Raw genomic sequence first — 20,752 nt, 5'->3', positions numbered from 1 at the left:
TGCTACCCTTAAGCACAAAAAGCTCAGAGACAGTACCCAGGCCATGAGTTCGAGAACCATAACTGACAAAAACAAAGTTAAAATTCAAGTTTGTCTGCGAGAAAGACAGCAAGGAAAGGGGTGACACTGTCCAAAAAGAAATGTAATCATTACTTGACTTATGTAAGTATAACTCCTTTGTATATTACCTTAAAATAACATTAAAACTTATCTTTTAATTCAAGTTTTGTTCTAACTTTACTGAGAATAGTGCAATCACTGGCATATTTCATTCAATTAGCAAATCTTTTTTTTTTTTTTTTTTTTTTTTTTTGCCGGTCATGGGGCCTGAACTCTGGGCCTGGGCGCTGTCCCTCAGCTCTTCAGCTCAAGGCTAGCGCTCTACCATTGGAGCCACAGCACGGCTTCCGGCTTTTTCTGTTTATGTGGTGCTGAGGAATCGAACCCAGGGCCTCATGCTTGCAAGGCATGCACTCTACCGCTGAGCTACCTTCCCAGCCCCTCAATTAGCAAATCTTAACTCTTCTAAAGAACAATAGGAGACTAAGTATGGTAGTTCACACCTATAATCCCAGCTACTTGAAGAGTGGAGGTAAGAGAATCCTGAGTTAAAGGCCAGATTGGGCCACATAGCAAGGCCATGTCTTTTAAAAAAACCAGATGGACAGTGAGAAATTTAATCCTGATGTGTACAAGATGTTCATTTGGCAGGGCACCCGTGGCTCACACTTGTAATCCTAGCTACTCCAGGAGGCTAAGATCTGAGGATCACAGTTCAAAGCCAGCCCCAGCAGGAAACTCTGTGAGACTCTTATCTGTAATAAACCACTAGAAAACTGGGACTAGTCCTGTGGCTCAAGCGGTAGAGCGCTTGGGTAGAGCACAGGGAAAGTGCCCAGGCCCAGTGTTCAAGCCCCACAACCGATTAAAAAAAAAAAAAAAAAAAAAAAAAGATGTTCATTTGGACTCTAAGAAATACTTGGGTTGGTCATGATTTACTAAAGAAATGCAATATTTCCTTTTAGTTTGGCTTGTTAGGAATACAATGACTTATATTTGTTGCACATCTTTTTTTTGCAACATTTAAGGAATCTTAAAATAAATTAGAAAGCTTAACAAAAAAACAGGGGTTGGGGGGCTGGGAAGGTGGCTCAGTGGTAGAGTGCTTGCCTTGCATGCATGAGGCCCTGGGTTCGATTCCTCAGCACCCCATAAGCAAAAAGAAAAAAGTCGGAAGTGGCGCTGTGGCTCAAGTGGTAGAGCACTAGCCTTGAGCTGAAGAGCTGAGGGACAGCACCCAGGCCCAGAGTTCAGGCCCCACGACCGGACCAAAAAAAAAAACATGAGTTGGGGGGTGGCTCAGTTGGTAGAGTGCCAGCCAATGAGCAAAGTATCAGTAACTGAGTTGAAGTCCTGGTCTAACAACAAAAAAGGGTATTTTTCTTTTTAACCACTTTTTTAAATGAGTGGCAAAGTGCTTGCCTAACAAGAGCAACATCCTGGGTTCAATCCTCAGTACCAAAAAAGACAAGGGAAAAAAAAAAGAAAAAAAAAAAAGACAAGAAAAATACAGTTAAAATGAGTTGCATACTTATCTTCCAAATTTAAACATTTAGTAACTGTGTGTGTGAGGGGGGGGGGAGAGGGGAGGGGGGAGGGGGGAGAGGGGAGAGGAGAGAGGGGAGAGGGAGAAGAGAGAAAATGTGTGTGTATGAGAGACAGAGAGAGATAGAGAGTGTGTGTGTGTGTACTGGGGCTTTAACTCAGCCTGGGCACTGTCCCTGGGTTTTTTCACTCAAGGCCAGCACACTAACACTTTGAGCCACAGCTCCACTCTCTTAACATTCTTGTTCAAGGCTGGCACTCTACCACTTGAGCCATAGCTCCCCTTCCAGCTTTTTACTGGTTAACTGGATATAAGAGACTCAGATTAGCCAGGTGCTGGTGGCTCATACATACAATCCTAACTACTCAGGAGGCTGATATCTGAAGATCATAGTTCAAACCAACGCAGGCAAGAAAGGCCAAGAGATTCTTATCACCAATAAACTACTCAAAGAGCTAGAAATGGAGCTGTGGTTCAAGTGGTAAGGCACTAGCCTTGAGCACAAAAGCTCAGGGACAGTGCTCAGGTCCTGAGTTTGGGCCCAGGATCAGCATGCACACACATGCATGTGTGCACACACACATCAACACACACAAAGTCTCAAATTTCCCTCATCTTATCTTTTGAGTAGCCAGGATTACAAGCATCAGCCACCAGCACCAGGCTCATTTAATAACTTATCACATATTTCAGTCATTCCTATTATTTCAAGACCTATCTTCAAACTTTGAGGGAATCTCTGCAAATTGGATACTAAGTCCTTCTAACACAACTCAAGTAATACTTCCAACGTTCCTTCCTAGCTGGGTACAGTGGCACAAACCTTGTAGTACTAGCACTTGGGAAGATGAAGACTAGAGAAATGCTTCAGCCCAGAAGCTAGAGATCAGCTTAGGCCAACAGCAATACCCCATCTCAAAATATCTTTGGTATAATAAAGCATTCTAGAAGAATTTTGTACATCTCTTATCCCAACCTGAAATCAGCCTTTTAATCAAGCAGCCCAGCTTTTCTAAGATTAATTTTCCCATTTAAAAAGGCATTTTTAGCTGGGTACCTGTGGCTTATGCCTATAATCCTAGCTACTCAGGAGACTGAGATTTGAGGATTGCAGTTCCAAACGAGCCCAGGCAGAAAAGTCTATGAGACTCGTCTGCAGTTAACCACCAGAAAATCAGAAGTGGCACTCTGGCTCAAAATGGCAGAGAGCTAGTGATGAGTAAAAAGGCTCAGGGACAGTGATGGGTGACAATGTTGTCAGACACCTTGTACTCATATACTGTTTTGTAGAATGGGAACTTCTTTCTACAACTACATAAAGATAATAATAATAATAAAATGTAAAAAAAAAAAAAAAAAAGCTCAGGGACAGTGTCCAAGCTGAATTTAAGCCCCAAAACTGGAGCCCCCCTCCCCCACAAAAAAAGACAATTATTTAACTACATTCTCAATGTGAAATTGGAAACTATTATATACTATGTAGCAAATGCTCCAATACTACCAGAGAAACAAAGACATTATGTGGCTAGATATGTAAAGGATGTTATTTTAGTCTGGTCAGAGCACCAGTTATTAATGACTAACCTTTTCAAAGTGATGGATTGCAAGCCAAATCTCCCCTTGTGCATTGAAAACACAGCCAAGATTACTCCAGGCTACTGCAAAGTTCGGTTGTGTCTCAATTGCTTTCAAATAACATGCCTTTGGAGGGGTTAATGAAAGAAGATGGGAGGGGAAGGAGGTAAAGGGAAAGGGGAAAATTTGTAAAAGGGGGAAAAAAAAAGATTGGGGAGGGGAAGAAGGTGATATCATTATTCCTTCTCTGACCAGCCAAAAGTGACCCTGCAGCATAGGCTCGCCTGCGCCAAAACTAATGCGCTGCCACAGCTGGCTGCTCCTGCGCCTGCGCCACCAGAACCCAAGTGCAAACCATCATGTTCAGTTCTGCCAACCAATGACCAACCCTTTCATTGGGTCTTGTCTGGGAGGTCAGCTGCTGAAAAACTATGGCTGGACTTCTTACCTCAACACCGAGGGGATCTGATAATGCTTTCAAGTAGTTCTTGAGGGCAACAATTCAGGCTAAGTATTGCTACCTCCACTGTTTCACAAAGCATGTTCTAGAAGGTGTAGAAAGTATCACTAGCAGGGGAGGGAGGATTTTCATAAACAAATAAATTAGGAATACAGGTTTCTTTACTACAGGACTCCCCTAAGTCTTTTTATAACACTAAAGGGTACTCTAAAAACTTAGTTGACCATGAAACTCTTCTCTCTCACTGAGCACTGTAAAAAACGCTATGAAACACATCTGGGGAAATGTCTCACTAACATCAAAACTATACTGAGTCAGATTCCGGTGTCTTCAGAGGACTAAAGCTGAAACCTCATATGACAGGATTGCACCTAGGTTGAGGTCCCTGTAATGCAAGCGCAAACATCGCTTGCGCCACCTAACAGCATCGCTCTGCGCAATCGCTGCGAACTGCTGCGCTACATAGAACACCCCTAGACGCAGCAAACGGCCAACCAGATCCATTAATCTACTAGACAGGCCCACATAGAGAATATTTGCTTAATGAGATTAGTTGGACTCAAGGTATGTTAAAACCCAATTTTATCCAAAAAGGCTACAGAATAGGACTGAGGGAGCCAGTCAATCAGATTACTCATCTAGTCAACCGTTCACAGGGGCTCATTCGCACGCAATGCGCATTAACGCTGCGCAGCCTTTGCGCTACTGCAGGGTCACAGCGCATCATCAGAAGAGCAGAATGCTGCAATCCAAACAAAGAAGAAAAAAAGGAAAAAAAATGAACAACAAGAAGAGTTAGAAGCTTTTACTAGTAAATTATCTCTAATAATTTTTAATATCTTAATTAACTTTACTTATCTTTGATAGAATTGTGGCTATAGTATAAAACATTCGTTTATATAACTTGCTTGTAAATAAAATTATTTTAAGCTGTTTCTGAAGCCACAAGACAGAAGATTCAGGCATGGAGGCAAATTGTTTTGCTGTGGCAGTTACAAACCCGTTACCATATCTCTCATCATGTGACTTTTCGGTGCGTTCCTTGCTGGAAGAGGAGGAGGAGGTTGTGTGTCTGCCCTAGATCCAGGCCTCGAGCTCCCTTCAGCGAGGCACCTTACGCATGGAATAGGAGGTTTCACCCACCTGAAACCTTCTAAATACAATATCAATGGTGAAAAACCAAAAACAAGAGAGAAAATAAAAACAAGATCATTAGTAAAAGTTCAACAAAGCAATTGAAATTCTTTGGATGTCTATTACATATGGGAATGAGGACAGTCTCAAGTCTGTAACATGGGAAACATGCAGAAGGGAGAGGGTTAATCAGGGCTATTGCATACAGCAGGGATTTTTTTTTGCTGGAAGAAAGGCTCTTTGTTTTCTATAAAGACAACTTAATTTTGTTTCCATCTACTAGGAATATGCTGGCTTGAAATTTCAAATGCACTGATTACAAAAGAAATACATTGCATTTCACTCGAGAATAGTTTCTTGTGTACTAAGTTCTCACAAAAAAAAAAAAAAAAAAAAAAACAATAACATTTTTCAAACTAGGTGTCTCCAGAGCTCTGAAATAAAGAAGTCAGCAACCTAAGGCAGGCGCAATGTCTCAGCCTAAACCGATCTCTAAAGCTGCAGTGAAGTGCAATTCATGTTAGCTGTCCGCTTGGTGGGGTGACAATTAATAGGAGCTTATTAAATATTTGTTCTATAAATTACCAATTAGATTTATCAGCTAAGACTGAAATCAATTACAATTCATTAGCTGGAAACCTACAGAAGGTTAATCCAAAGTGTCAGCAGAATTTATGAGCTATGCACTTAAAACTAGTGCCTTTTAACATTAGAGAGTACTAAAAAGCCTTCTCCCTCCCTGTATGAATGAAGCAAACAGACAGCTACGCTGCGCATACACTCCACGCATTAGCATGCGCGTGGGGCTCAGAGCAACAGGTGGGAGTTTCAGAAGCATTCTGGTTTCTCCCCACTCCTCACCCCTGCAGCGCGGTTGCGTAAGGTGGCTTGTAACAAGACAATTGCATTTGTAAATTTAATTGTAAATTATTCCAAAAGCTTTAATTAACCCAACCTGGTATTCAAATTAATTATTTGGAAACAGAATGCTAAAAGCCACCTTTCCACTTTGGCAAGTTTTCTTTCGATCAGTCCATTTCCCAAACAAACCAGCTTTGTCCTTCTCACTTGTTTTTTTAAGGAGGTGGGGTAGGGAGGAATAAAAGAAGGAAGTGAGGAAGAAAGGAAGGTAAACAACCAGGATTGGAAAAGAAGAAAAAGAAAACTTGGGGAAGGAGTGGGGACAAGAAGGGCAGGATATTCCAATTATTAATTTGCAATAATTTTAATAGCCTTTCTTCCACTGCCAAAAAGGGTAAGGAAGATGAAGGGAGTAAGGTTAAATAAGAAATTTTAAATGCCAGTATTACAGGGTAACATTTGGATGAAATTCTTCTCCACTTACAAGCCACAAAGGACTTAGAAGAGCAGCATTTTCAATGGCACCTGCATCATATAGGAGTCTTGAGCCAAATCACAGGCGCTCTGCTTGTCACCAGCAGGCAAGCCTCAGATTTGAAGGAATGTTATTTATTCCCACATAAGATCATGACGGAGCCCAGTGTTACAAAGATGATCTAGCTCAGCAGAAAGGCTCCACAATGTTCAGGTTCTTGCTTTACCCCCAGATTTAGAACAGATATGCCAAAGCCTGGTCCTGCTCTAGTCTGAGGTGAGTCATGTCGACAGTTTTCCTCAGTTTCATAGGACTGTTTTGTGAAGATAGCGCAATGAAGAGTTGAAGACTTGGCAGAAAGTACAGGTTTTCATAATACTGATGTTTAAATGTGTTCTATCAAACACCTACCTTGGCTTCTTCCAAGCGACCCAGGGCTTTGAGCAGGTTCCCCAGGTCACTGCGAACACAGTACAAATCCTAGAAAACCAGAGATACTCTGTCATTAATTGTGTTCTGTTTTGTGATCCAAATTATCTTGAAAACACTTCTATGCATCTAGCTCCCTGTTATTTTATTTCCAACTAAAGATTTACTACTTGGGCTGGGAATGTGGCGTAGTGGTAAAGTGTTGGTCTAGCATGCATGAAGCCTTGGGTTCAATTCTCAGTACCACATAAACAGCAAAAGCCACAAGTGGCACTGTGGCTCAAGTGGTAGAGCATTAGCCTTGAACAAATGAAGTTCAACGACCATACCCAGGCCCTGGGACTGGCAAAAAAATCTTCTTTAATTCCAAATCTAAAAGGTTTCAAAAATTCACTTGGAAGCCTGGTGGCTCATGCCTGTAATTCTAGCTACTCAGGAGGCTGAGATCTGAGGATCAAGGTTCAAAGCCAGCCCGGGCAGGAAAAACTGTGAAACTCTTATCTCCAATAAACCGCTAGAAAACTGGAAGTGGTGCTGTGGCTCAAGCAGTAGAGCACTCGCTGAAGAGCACAGGGACAGTGCCCAAGCCCAGAGTTCAAGCCTCATGACCGACCAAAAAAACAAAAATTCACTTGGAGCCAGGCATTGGTGGCTCAGGCCTGTAATCCTAGCTGCTCAGGAGGCTGAGATCTGAGGATCACAGTTCAAAGCCAGCCTGGCGAGGAAGAGACTCTTATCTCCAATGAACCACCAGAAAATTGGAAATGGGTCTGTGTCTCAAAATGGTAGAATGCTGTGTGCAAAAGAGGGACAGTTCCCAGGCCCTGAGTTAAAGCCCCACAACCAAAAAGGAAAATTCACTTGGTTATACCTAACACTTTATAGAATTTATTTCTCTTATTTAGTATGAGGGCCCATCTTTTGTTTTACTCTGTAGTGTTTGTTTTGTTTTGTTTTGTTTTTGGGTCCGGTCGTGGGGGCCTGAACTGTGGGCCTGGGCGCTGTCCCTCAGCTCTCCAGCTCAAGGCTAGCGCTCTACTACTTGAACCACAGTGCCACTTCCGGCTTTTTTCTTTTTGCTTATGTGGTGCTGAGGAATCAAACCCAGGGCCTCAGGCATGCAAGGCAAGCGCTCTACCATTGAGCCACCTTCCCAGCCCCTCTGTAGTGTTTTACCGTAGTGTGTAAGTTGTTTCTCCAGACTCAGCTGGGAGATCTATATATATTATTCCCTAACATGCTCAATTTTGAAATGCATTTGGCCTACTAGTTTCAGATATAAGACTATGGAGCCTTTCTAGGGCCTCTCTTCTCTCCAAATGTCAGTTGTTAGAAAAAATGATTGCATATTTATTCAACTGTTTTATTCACGGTTTTGATGACTCACTCCTGAATCAAGGACCAGAAATTTTCCATGGGGGGGGAGGGGAACAGTACTTCACTTAGCAAGTGATTACCTATCAACAAAGCTACCCTTTGACACGCAGGCTTATTTAGAAACCTTGACTTCATTACATGCCTAGGCAGAAGGATTACCATCCAACTACAGCCTCAATCCTGACACCTGCCACTAGATTATTCATTAGTATTAAGTGCCATCTGAGTTGAGTGGGTGAATAATGAAAAGCAGTTGACTCTGCTTTTTATTAGCAGTTCAATTGTGTTGCTAGTCATCTGACTCACCAGTATTCGTCAGTATGAAATGTTCAGCAGATCAGTGCACTTCAATTTCTATTTGTTTCAGTTTGCCTTTCTCAGACTCTAGCAAGCAACACGCAGAGATAATACGCAATATGGAGCACACTTATTATCCTAAACCCTTCCATGAGTGAACGAGCCTTAAATTAAGTCCTGAAGCGAAATCTTGTTGTGTGCAAGCAAATTATCATATATATTATTCTCTCCACGATCATATTATGATAAACTACTTTTTGTGATTGTATCACCTATCAGAAACACCAAAAAGTCTGCCAAAAAGTAGAGGCTGCTACAGAATGAACAAAACTTAAGGCTGACCAAACTGGACCACCTTCAATAGCTACCTGACAATACTGTGACTTAAGCAATGACTGGTATTTTAGGAGTGTTCGGTTGTCTATAATGGCCTTAAGAACAGACCATTTCTTCTCCCCCCCACACACACCCCCACCCCCCACCGTCATGGGGCTTGAACTCTAAGCCTGGGCACTATCCCTGAACTCTTCAACTCAAGGCTAGCACTCAACCACTTGAGCCACAGTGCCACTTCTGGCTTTTTCTGTTTATGTGGGCCTCATGCATGCAAGACAAGCACTGTACCACTGAGCCACCTTCCCAACCCCCAATAAAATTCTTACAACATCACAGGTCTCCTTCATCTTATTACAGACTAATTATCTTATAACCTTAGTCTAAGCATCTTTGAACCTTATTAATACTCCCAGAAATAACAAACATACATTTTATATGTTCTCCTGTATACATTTTGTATGTTCTCAAACTCTAAGGGCAGTTAGCTCTTTGTTTTGGCAGATTACAAGTGAATAATCCAATCTGTTTGTAGAAGCTACTACTTACCACTTAATTGTGATTATACATCTTTGAACTGTTATCAACTCCTTTATTTTCTCTGAGCCATAACTATCAAAAGTCTCAAAATAATTCTCCAACAATGACACTAATGACTACTCACTTTAGCCAACTGCTACATAATTTGACCTTCTCGTTTCTATAAACTCTTAGATGGATGCCATCCAAGTCCTAACAGTGTATCTATACATATTTAATTGTATCATCTAGAGCCATTACAGCATACTAAATCAAGTTAACAAATATCCACAGTTAAAAATAGATTTCTGCCAGGCGCCGGGTGGCACACGCCTATAATCCTAGCTACTCAGGAGACCTCATGAGATCTGAGAATCAGGGTTCCAAGCCCGCCCAGGCAGGAACATCCGGCCCAGACAGGAACATCCATGACTCATCTCCAATTAACCACCAGAAAACCGGAAGTGGTGCTGTGGCTGAAGTGCTAGAGTGCTTGCCTTGAGCTGAAGAGCTGAGGGATAGCACCCAGGCCCAGAGTTGAAGCTCCACGACCGACAAAAATAAATAGATTTTCAAGAGTACTATAATATAATCAATAAGACACTTTTAGGAAAAGGTAAAATGTCATATTAAATGTAACAGTGAAATCTAACTCTTCTAAATAGACTTTTTTTTTTTTTGATCGGTCGTGGGACTTGAACTCTGGTCCTGAGCACTGTCCCTGCGTGAAATCTAACTCTTTTAGTTGGGGAACCAAACCTATATGAATACCCACACATACAAGTGAATACCTAATGTCTACAAAATATAAAGATGCTACCATTCTTGCCAGAAGTGCAAAATCCAAGGCATTGAATTGTTTCATCTGTCAAATCCAATAATATCTGCCAAGAGAATCATATTCCCATATCCTGGCCCATTCTATGTATCCCAAGTAATACCCTTCATGAAACTTTTATTCAATTCAATAATAATCTGAAACTATAATGAAAATAAGTTGAATTTTTATCATCAAAGGCCTTATAATCTATATGAAAAGACAAGGCACACATACTGAATGCCCACAGCAATGAAGAATTTAAGAAAAGTAGATGAGCTCAAAAGAGAAGTTTAAGCTGGGCCTCAAAAGATGAAGAGGTTTAACAGACAAAGGAAAAGAGCTATGTCACCAAGAAGAAGTAGTATGAATCATGGTAAGGCATTAGATGTTCCTGTATAAGTACCCCTACCTAGAGAGCAACTGCTGCCCCCACCTCCTGACCCCTAACATCTCTCTATATATACACATCAAGTAAAATCAGGTCAGTATAAACCTACAGTACTTTTCAATTGCCTCTCAAATTAAATTCAAACGCCTCAGCCTCTATTCTTTTGAAATCTTCCAATTGACTCTGCTCTGCTACACTCACTTCTTGTTACTACTTGACTCACCACTTCAGCCAAGGAAGTCTACTTGCTATTTACCTTCCTACAGAATGCTTACGTTATAAGCACCCACTCAAAAGAATCTTCTGATTAATACTCTCCAACAATAATCATCCAAGGCATGGAACTTACATCATTTTTTCCTTTGTGGGTCAGATCTGTCTCATAAGGAAACCTACAACTTTTTCCCTCAAGAACGTATCTCCCCAATTTCTAACCAAGCACTGTACAACAATAAGCACTCAAGTATTTAAACATGACATTTGTAAGGCAGAACAGAGAGGAATAGAAATATCTAATTTTCTATAGTTCAGCTATATAAGTGAGGCTTGAAATAAATAATATAACAATAATATATGATAGTTAGGATACCAATAGCTGAGTGCTAGTAGCCACCATCAAAGCAGAAACAATCAATGTCAACCACCCAATAAATACAGAAACAGAGCAGGTAGGAGCACTCAAGGTTACAGCCATTATACAAATTATGCAGTTTATGAATAATTCATAAAAAAGATTGCTAAGTATGAGCAATTCTAGTAAGCTATCATGCAAAAAACCCACCAGATGCAATAATACCTTTAAATTTGATAAGCAACGGTTTTAGCAAAATTTTCTAACCATCTACCACTACAAAAAGTGATGATTAATATCAAAATATGAAACAGATCTGTATTTTAAATAATTTCTATAATCAAGTTAAAGAGTAACTTCTAAATAGACATTATAATATTTAAATTTTTCACTTTGAAAAAAACCAAAAGAATTTGAGTATTAGACTATTTTTCATAGAATGCCAAATACATCTATGAATCAGACCCATAATGTAGTAATGATGCTTTTTTTTTTTGGTAGGTTGTGAAATTCTTTTGCTAGCACTCTACCACTTGAGTCACAGCACCACTTCTAGCTTTTTCTGTTCATGTGGTACTGAGGAATTGAACTCAGGGCTTCATGCATGCTAGGCAAGCAGTCTACCACTAAGCTACATTCCCGGCCCTACACTTTTGTTACTTTGTTTTCTTTTTTTTTGTTGTTGTTGGTCGTGGGGCTTGAACTCTGGGCCTGGGCACTGTCCCTCAGCTCTTCAGCTCAAGGCGAGCACTCTACCACTTGAGCTACAGCGCCACTTCCGGTTCTCTAGTGGTTTACTGGAGATGGGAGTCTCACGGTCTCTCCTGCCCGGGCTGGCTTTGAACCGTGATCCTCAGATCTCAGCCTCCTGAGTAGCTAGGATTACAGGCGTGAGCCACCAGCGCCCGGCTGTTACTTTGTTTTCTTTTCGTCTAAGTTGTAGTTGTTCTGGGGAACAAGGAACTTCCAGCTCAAAGACATTGAATTCATATTGTACTAGAGTCTCTAGGAGACAGGAAAATGTAAGACTTGCCCTCACAACTTTTTTTGTTTTTTGTTATTTTTGCAGGCCATGGGGCCTGAACTCTGGGCTTGGGCGCTGTCCCTCAGCTCTTCAGCTCAAGACTAGCACTCTGCCACTGGAGCCACAGTGCCACTTCCGGCTTTTTTCTTTTTGCTTACGTGGTGCTGAGAAATCGAACCCAGGCCTCATGCATGCGAGGCAAGCACTCTACCACTGAGCCACCTTCCCAGCCCGCCCTCACAACTTTTTATGTAGTTAGATAAAGGTGTAAACTTAAGAGGTAAGAGGTATAAAAGGGGGTTGTAGGAATACAGAACAACTTAATAAATTCCAAAGCAACATTATAAGCATTCAGTTTTGTAACCACCATGGAAATGGTTAATAATTATTATCAGTAATTATACCTACTTTCTTTTTTCTGTTGGTCATGGGGTTTGAACCCTCAGCTCTTCAGCTCAATGCTAGCACTTTATCACTTGAACCACAGTGCCAACTCCTGGTTTTCTGGTGGTTAACTGGAGATGAGTCTCACAGACTTTCCTGCCCAGGCTGGTTTTGAACTGTGATCCTCAAATCTCAGCCTCCTGAGTAGCTAGGATTACAGGTGTGAGCTACCAGCACCCAGCTATACCTACTGTTTATGAAAAGTTTTCTGTGCTCCCTGTGCTAAGTGTTTTAAGTTACTGGTCTTTCTTAATCCTCACAAAGATGGTAATATTTACAATTTTACCAATTAAAAAACAAACCCTTGAATTCCCTGTTATGTAACTTCCTTTGGATCATGTAACTAGTGATGAAACCTGAGCCTGAACATTTTTAAAGCAAATGTTGAAGTAAAAACAAAAGATGTAGAGGGGCGACCCAGAGGGCATCTATCCCTCAAGGTAGTTTGAAAATCATCATCATGTCTGTCCTGTTGGTTCTTTTGTTTTGTTTTGTTTTTGTTTTGCCAATCCTGGGGCTTGAACTCAGGGCCTGGGCACTGTCTCTAAACCTCTCTGTTCAAGGTTAGCACTCTACCACTTGAACCACAGGGCTACTTCTGGCTTTTTCTGTTTATGTGGTACTGAGGAATCGAACTCAGGGCTTCATGCATGCTAGGCTAAACCACATTCCAGCCCTCCTATGTATTTTTTCAGTGATACACAATGTATACAGGTGTATATTTGAGTATGTATTTTTTGTTACTTAATTAGCAACAAAGTCTTCAGCAGTTCTATATGCTGCCACTAGGCCTTGTACTTCATTCCTCTCAAGGCATATCTACCATCATGACCCACAGAAGACATAGATAGTACTAAACTAGTGGGATTACCTTTTAACTGCATTTACCTGCCTTTATGTTCTGTTTCTGTATTTCTTCTAGTGGGTGATGCTTCTTTATTTCCACGTTTTTATGTAGCCGACTTGTTTCATTTCCTATCTGATGCTCCTTGTTAATTTATCTCTGATGAGATCTTGAGTCTGTTCCTTATATTATGTTCATAATACTTAAAAACATCATTACTGGCCAGGCGCTGGTAATCCTAGCTACTCAGGAGGCTGAGATCTAAGGATTTCGGTTCAAAGCCAACCCCGGGCAAGAAAGTCTTTGAGACTCCTATCTCCAATAAACCATTCAGAAAACCGGAAGTGGCACTGTGTCTCCGATGGTAGAGTGGTAGCCTTAAGCTGAAGAGCTCAGGGACAGTACCCAGGCCCTGAGTTCAAGCTCCAGGATTGGCAAAAAAAATAAGAATAAATAGTGTAATGTAGTTATTATTACCACTAATCTACCAATTCTAATTACACTGAAAGGAATTAGGACATTGAGGAACAACTTCTGTAGCATAGCTTTTGTCAGAAATTTATATACTAGCACTTTGGTTTAACAATTTTACATTACAGAATAAGGCCTTTCCTCCACCATTCTTTGAAAACAAACTGTTGCAACCATGTATCAGTATTTATCCAAAGTTAACCAAAGCTATGTTATATATCTTGTACTTCAGTGCTATTATTTCAAAACCAAAAGATAGCTGACATTATCTTGTAAGGATTTTTATGCAGTTGCTTCTTAAGATGCATTTTTGTAAACATAAAGCAGACCACTACACCAGGCGCCAGTGGCTCACGCCTGTAATTCTAGCTACTCAGGAGGCTGAGATCTGAGGATCACAGTTCAAAGCCAGCCCGGGCAAGAAAGGCCTTGAGACTGTGATCTCCATTTGACCACCAGAAAGCCGGAAGTGGTGCTGTAGCTCAAGTGGTAGAGCGCTAGCCTTGATCTGAAGAGCTGAGGGACAACGCCCAACGTTCAAGCCCCATGACCGACAAAAAAAAAAAAAAAAGAAGACCACTTTCATTGTTTTAAGTAGTACATAAACATTTCTAAACTCTATTCCGTGCAGCTATTTCAGTATCCAAAGCATCAAACATTTTCCCTTTGCAGAAACAAACCATTAAAATTTTACTTACAGGATTGTACTGAAGTGCAGAGACATAAGCTTGTACTGCTCCTTCCATGTCACCTGCTGCTACTAAAGCGGCTGCCAGATTAATATAACCATCGATGAAATCAGGTTTGAGACGCAATGCATGTCGATAATGCTCAATTGCCTCCTGCAACTGCCCTCTCTCCTTGTACACATTCCCCAAATTGGAATAGGCTTCTGCTAGAAGAGGATTCTGTTTAATTGCCAAGGTGCTAAAGTGAGCAGATCTGGAAAAGGCGAAAGTGTTAATGCATGGGTATCCATGTTCATATAAAAGAAAGCAAGGCCCATATGTAACTGTTTACAGTTTCTGAAGATCTTGTGCTATTGCTAATTGGGCAACCGTATATTTTTTTTTAACTCGCATACAGCAAGAAAAATCTTGGAAATGTTTTTCAAAAGTAGAAGTATTCTATATTTCAAATTGGAAAGCTTTTTTCTTGTGAGATAAAATTCTTTTCTTTTTTTTTTGTCAGTCATGGGGACTAAACTCTGGGTCTGGGCACTGTCCCTCAGCTCTTCAGCTCAAGGTTAGCACACAGCACCACTTCCAGCTCCAGCTTTTCTCTGCTTATGTGGTGCTGAAGAATCAAACCCAGGGCCTCATGCATGAGAAGCAAGCACTCTACCACTGAGCTAACTTCCCAGCCCAGAAGATAAAATTATTTCTAGAGTCTTTTGACCAAACTGCCATATTGTAAATGATCATTGAAATCAAGAATTAACATGCTGGCCAGGCATCTGTGGCTCATGCCTGTAATCCTAGCTACACAGGAGGTTGATATCTGAGGATAGTGGTTTGAAGCCAGCCTAGACAGGAAAGTCCATGAGCTACTTATCTTCAATTAATTACCAAAAGGCCAGAAGTAGAGCTGTGGCTCAAATGGTAGAGTGTTAGTCTTGAGCAAGAAAGCTCAGGGACATCACCCAGGCCCCGAGTTCAAGCCCTGGGACTAGAACCAAAAACAAAAAAAGACTTAACATGCTATGCGCATGAGGATCATTTTCCATGTTGGTAAAAATATAATGATGCGCATAGCACATCATTAAATGTCTAAATATGCCAGAATGATACTTCTTAAAAGAATGGGAGTACAAATTCTTCCCTTTTAGTTAATTCTACTGATTAGCTAAAAGCAATACTTCATAACAACTTAAAGACACATTTCCAACTTGAACTGCATATGCACCTCCTATCCATAGTATATACATATGCTATCAATTCTGAGCATGTCAGTCTCTCAGTCTGACAAGTCTTATAAAGACACAACTAGATCCTCAAATGTATATTAAGAATTTATTATCTGAAGAAAATTTAAGGAACAGACCCAGGTGGGCAAAGTCTAAGAAAAGACTCTAGTCATATGATAATATAATCACCACCACACAAAAGAAAGAAAAACCAAAAGCTGGGTATGTCACAAGTGAGCCAAAAAGCAGATGTGCGTTGGTGGCTCAGTTGAAACTCAGTACTGGAAATTTTTCAAATCCGTATATTTCATTATCATTTTTGAGCTCAGCACCCAGAAGCTGATACTCCCACCACATCTCCTACCTGTCCAGCCTTCGACACTGGAAGTGTATAGATGAAAGTAATAAAAGCACACCAGTATTGTCTGGCTCTTGTCTCCAGAGCTGCATGCAGTGTCTCTCAGCTGCCTCAAAATCTCCTGCCTGATATTCCCGATGTGCCAACTCAGCTAACCCTTGGAAGGAAAGCATACGTTTCGTTGGTTCTGGAGAATCATCAAAACATTTGAGGGAAGGAGGGGGGGAAAACAAAAAGTTAGAAATGCAAACAAAAAAATGTAAAAACATGGTATATTCAACTTAAAGATGAAAATGCTTGAAACTATGTAAAGCACTAGAGTGTTCTGCATGGCAATTTACAGCCCCAAGTCAACACCAGGTGCAGAATTGGCCCATTAATTTGCTCATCAATACTTCCTTTTCTAAAGCACACATATTTACTCCTGAGATCACATTTTAAATATTTTGTACTTTTAAAATTATAAATTTTAAAATTCATTAAACATTTTGTACTTTTAAATTATAAATCCTAAGTAGCATCTAAAGATTCATTAAACATTTTGTACTTTCAATTATAAATCAAAGGTAATATCTAAGGATTAATTAGACTTTGTACTCATCCTTAGTTAACATAACTGAAACAAAATATTGACTATACAATCTACAAAAGTCACATGATTGTATTTAATAACGTCAAAAATAACCCACTGATGGGCTGGGAATGTGGCTTAGTGGTAGAGTGCTTGTCTAGCATGCATGAAGACCTGAGTTCAATTCATCAGTACCACATAAACAGAAAAAAGCAAGAAGTGGCTCAAGTGGTAGAGTGCTATCCTTGAGCAAAAGAAGCTCAGGAACAGTGTCCAGGCCTTGAGTTCAAGCCCCAGGAGTGGCAAAAATGAAATAAAATAGAATAACCTACTGAGAAACAATACATTAGCCCTTGTTTAGGGCGTGATAATCTACCTTTAACATGAGTAGGACACCAAATATGTTTTTTAACTCTATATTGATGTTTGTACCTTTCAGAACCTACTTTTTAAAAGAGGTACGTACATTAGAGATAAGCTTAAGGGGAAAACCCCTAAAATATACTATTTTTTTTAAATAGCTGGTAAACAAGATAAATTTGTCAAACACCAAAATATTGAATAGGACCATCAAACATTCTAAGTAAAAATCCAACAGTACTTGATGGTTCTTCTACCATTAAATTAGCTAAGCCTCACCCACGTTGCTTTAGCATTAACATTTTCTAAAATGCTTTGGCACTTACTAAAGACATTGCAAACAACCCTGTAGAATAACCAAGGAGCAACCTACAATTGCAATGAAATTTGTTTAAAAAAAAAAAAAGAGGGGCTGGGAACATGGCCCAGTGGTAGAGTGCTTGCCTTGCATGCATGAGGCCCTGAGTTCAATTCCTCAACCCCACAAAAGCAGAAAAAGCTGGAAGTGGTGCTGTGGCTCAAGTGGTAGAGCACTAGCCTTGAGCTGAAGAGCTGAGGGACAGCACTCAGGCCCCATGACCGACAAAAAAAAAAAAGAAAGAAAGAAAGAAAGAAAAAGAGAGGAAGATTGAGAATCCAAAAAACACAAACGAAAACAAAACTTTGTTTTAAAAAATACATTTTTTAAAAGACACCTAATTTATAGCCATACATACTTATAACAAAATTAGAAAAATGGGTAAGCTTGATGAAAGGGAAAGAGAAAATAAGAACAAAAGAAAGTAAAATAGAAATGGGATGTTAAGAACAGGAGAAGTAAACTGACTTCCAAAAGATTTTTTTTAAAAAAAAGGAGAATGGAGCACAACAGAATAAAAACAAAATCATATTCCAGTGTGGTTTACAATACATAATAATAAAGGGTAGAAAGCCCCAGGAGGCAGGGAAACTGCCTAAGTCTCAACTGTAAATATTTATCTAAACAGCGACACGTAGGGAATTCAACCACAGCACTTTCACTAGATAGTTGGAATAGGAAGCCACAAATTGCTTAATTTTGTCAAGGTCACAGTGACAAGCTCAAATTTGAGCCTAGCTCTCCTAATCACCGGAGCTGCTGACCAGTGTTCGGGATAACGGGGAGAGCTAAGTAAATGTCCTGTCAGAATAGAACCGCACAGCTGACCACAAAAACAAAGAACACAATGGCTTGCATTCAAATACGGGGGGGAGGGGGGGGATCTCTAATAGAAAGTCGAAAATTAAATTTTAGACTAGCCTCTTAACTTCGTTGCTCCTTAATTTATCACACTACGTTGCCACTTCTCAAAGCGGCTCTTCTGTTCTTTTAATACTGGAAGTGACCATTTCCTCAAATAAGGGATAAAAAAATAATCAAATAGAAAATCTAGCACAAAATCTTAAAATCACAGTGGACAAAGTGGGGAGGGAGGAATCGGATTAATTATTAATCCCCCTCCCTACAACTATAAATAAGATCGTACTGAAGATTCACCAATTGTTTACTGCACAATGTTCAAAGACAGTAAGTAAAACCCTTGACTCACCTCAACTACGAAACAACCAAAAAAATAACCTCGTGGGAAACCTCAGAAGCGTAACCCAACTCCCAACCCCCTCCCGCCCCAAATAGCCGCTATATGGAAAGGCAGCTGAAGGACACTCCTATAATTTGGTTGTTTTCTTATTTTAGTAGCAAATGCTCGCGACTGAATCGTCTGCTGGGGCAACCGCTTTGCACTTGGGCAGAGCTACACTCCAGGTGCTTTACAAAACTCTTCAAGCAAGGATGGAAACTTTATTTATATATATATACATATATACATATATATATATATGCCCTATGAATAAAGACATACCCGACTAAAGAATGGGGATGGGAGACCCCAAGGTGGCGGCGGAGGAATACAGCGAGAAAGTAACACAAAGCGAGAATTGGGACGGGCAGGGTGGTCAACACCAAAGCTTTTGCAAAGGGTATCTTCTTCCCCAAAGCTAGGAAGTGGAGTGCAAGGCTGACAACCCCCGCAAAGGAAAAGGGTGTGGTTCCCCGCGGGCAGGGAGGAGCAAGAGGGTGGGAAACGCAGGATGGGGGGGGGGAGCGGGTGGAATTAGGCGAGGGCAAAAGGAAGCCCCTGGAAATTTCCAATCGAAACCAGGACCGTTCAACCAAAGAAAAAAAAAAAAACACGCCCAAAAAGCGCTGCCCAGGCGAGGTGCTACCCAATGTCCCTCTTCTTGAGGTTACTTTAATCTTTACATGATGCAAAGTGAGAATGTGATTACATCGAATAGCACCCCCGCCCGAGATTGGCAGAGAAAGACCAAAAGAAGCCAAGGAGAAAAGGGCTGAAGGAGGCGGTGGAAAGGAAAAGGAGAGGGCAAAGAAAGAGCTGGAATTTGGGGAGAAAAATAGTTGCGACGGGCACTGAAAGGACAGGGATTCCAACGCAGTTCAACCAAGACATTCTAAGCGCGCACGTGTGGCACAAGCGTCCCGAGAGAGTAGAATGCTACAACATTCGTGGAGTTACGAAAAAAAAAAAATAGCAAGCGAAATGCAAGCAAGCAAGCAGGAAAGACCGTATATTTAAGGAACAGACGACAGCGGAAAACAATCGAACGCCAGTAGACCACGAAAAACTCAGCAATGCCACTGATGCAATGGAGATGGTTAGAGGGAAGGGAGTGATGAGAGGTACAGAACGGTGCCAGACCCCCAAAAAGGTGTCTGCCAGGATAGAAAAGGACACTGGTACCTGTACTATCGGCCACGTTGCCCACGGAAGACGCCATCTGGAGCTTCTTGAAGGAGAGTAAGTAAGGAGTGATTGGCTCCTACTGTCGCCACAACTGGCAATAATACTTCGGAAGGCAGTAGGAAGGTTTGACGCTGCCGTGTCGGTGTTTGGTAAAGCTTAAGTAGCGGCAGCAGTTGCAAGCCTCGAACCTTAGGAACTCCGGTTGGGCATTTACCTCTCGCAATCTTGAAATGGCGGCTATGGCTCCTCGACCGAAACAACACACGCCGGAACTACTTTCTGTTACAATCAAGTGCCCACGCGGAAGTAGCGCTGTAACCAGCACTACGAACAACGTGACTGTAATCAAAGTCACTTGCTCTTAAGTAACCTTCCGCCCAGGTCTCATTGCGACAAACATTATTATGTGGAGAGCGCATGCGACAACCCTGTCAACCCTTCACCGGGTTAGTGCACTTTGTGGGACAGCAGTGTCCCAAGTTATGGGAGTGAGGCGGAAGGGAAAAAAGAAAAAAAACATGTAATCACACGTCGAATACATTTTTGCCAAGTGCTAATATACAATGTAAATGTTGGGAGAAATTCTAGAGACGTCTAAAAAACTTTAATCAACTTTTTTCTTACGAAATACATACTTACCCTGCCTGCGAGGACGATCCGGAGCAAGTAAATGTAAATATAAAAAAATTGCACTTCCATTGTTCGAAACGCTGGGGGAGAGGGTTCCTTTTCGAACTCCGTCTTAATTCTGACTCCACCCATTGAAGCACTTTGATGAAAAAGACTGACACTTTGGCCGACCCAAAAGTATCTAAATATCAGTGTTTGCCACCACTTAGACTGAAATTTCAAAATTGGTGCTGTGATCGGGAAAGTTACGCCCAAGGTAGTAGCGCAGATGTTTAACTCGGGATCAATCTGAGCTCGTGCATGCTGAAATCAACCGTAAAATGTTAAAAATGATTTTTCTCATTTAGATCCCTGACGCTCCTGCGAGCTTAGAGTGTGTTGTCGCAGATACCTGTAAATCGTCATTCTCTGTGAGGTCATTCAGCTCAAGGCAGTTTGCCTAAGCTTAAACGCGTTCACTTGCCATCTGTCTAAACCACAAGACTAGATGGAGTCGTGACTTGCCTCCCTCTGACA

The 20,752-nt window shown here is 41.1% G+C and overlaps 1 protein-coding gene across 5 annotated transcripts in view; it reads right to left on the bottom strand.

Annotated features, from left to right (window-relative positions):
• The window catches only part of Ogt (O-linked N-acetylglucosamine (GlcNAc) transferase), a 54,223-nt gene extending 34,342 nt beyond the window's left edge, over positions 1-19,881 (bottom strand). The window contains exons 1-5 of one of the 5 annotated variants that reach the window (XM_070040321.1): positions 19,604-19,881; positions 15,899-16,079; positions 14,327-14,570; positions 6,523-6,591; positions 3,191-3,307 (exon numbers count right to left, since the gene is read on the bottom strand). In XM_070040321.1, coding sequence (XP_069896422.1) covers positions 3,191-3,307; positions 6,523-6,591; positions 14,327-14,570; positions 15,899-16,079; positions 19,604-19,640 — 648 coding nt within the window. In that variant the 5' untranslated portion in view covers positions 19,641-19,881. The remainder of the gene's footprint in view (positions 1-3,190; positions 3,308-6,522; positions 6,592-14,326; positions 14,571-15,898; positions 16,080-19,603) is intronic. The other 4 variants (XM_070040324.1, XM_070040319.1, XM_070040320.1 and 1 more) reach the window with 4 other exon arrangements.
• Between the last annotated feature and the right edge of the window lie 871 nt (positions 19,882-20,752).

Source organism: Dipodomys merriami, unplaced genomic scaffold, assembly GCF_024711535.1.
Source record: "Dipodomys merriami isolate MVZ:Mamm:240054 unplaced genomic scaffold, mDipMer1.0.p SCAF_3, whole genome shotgun sequence".
In the NCBI taxonomy this organism is placed as follows: Eukaryota; Metazoa; Chordata; class Mammalia; order Rodentia; family Heteromyidae; genus Dipodomys; species Dipodomys merriami.
Note: the sequence above shows the minus strand (reverse complement) of the source record. Positions and strands in the feature narration are given on the sequence as shown.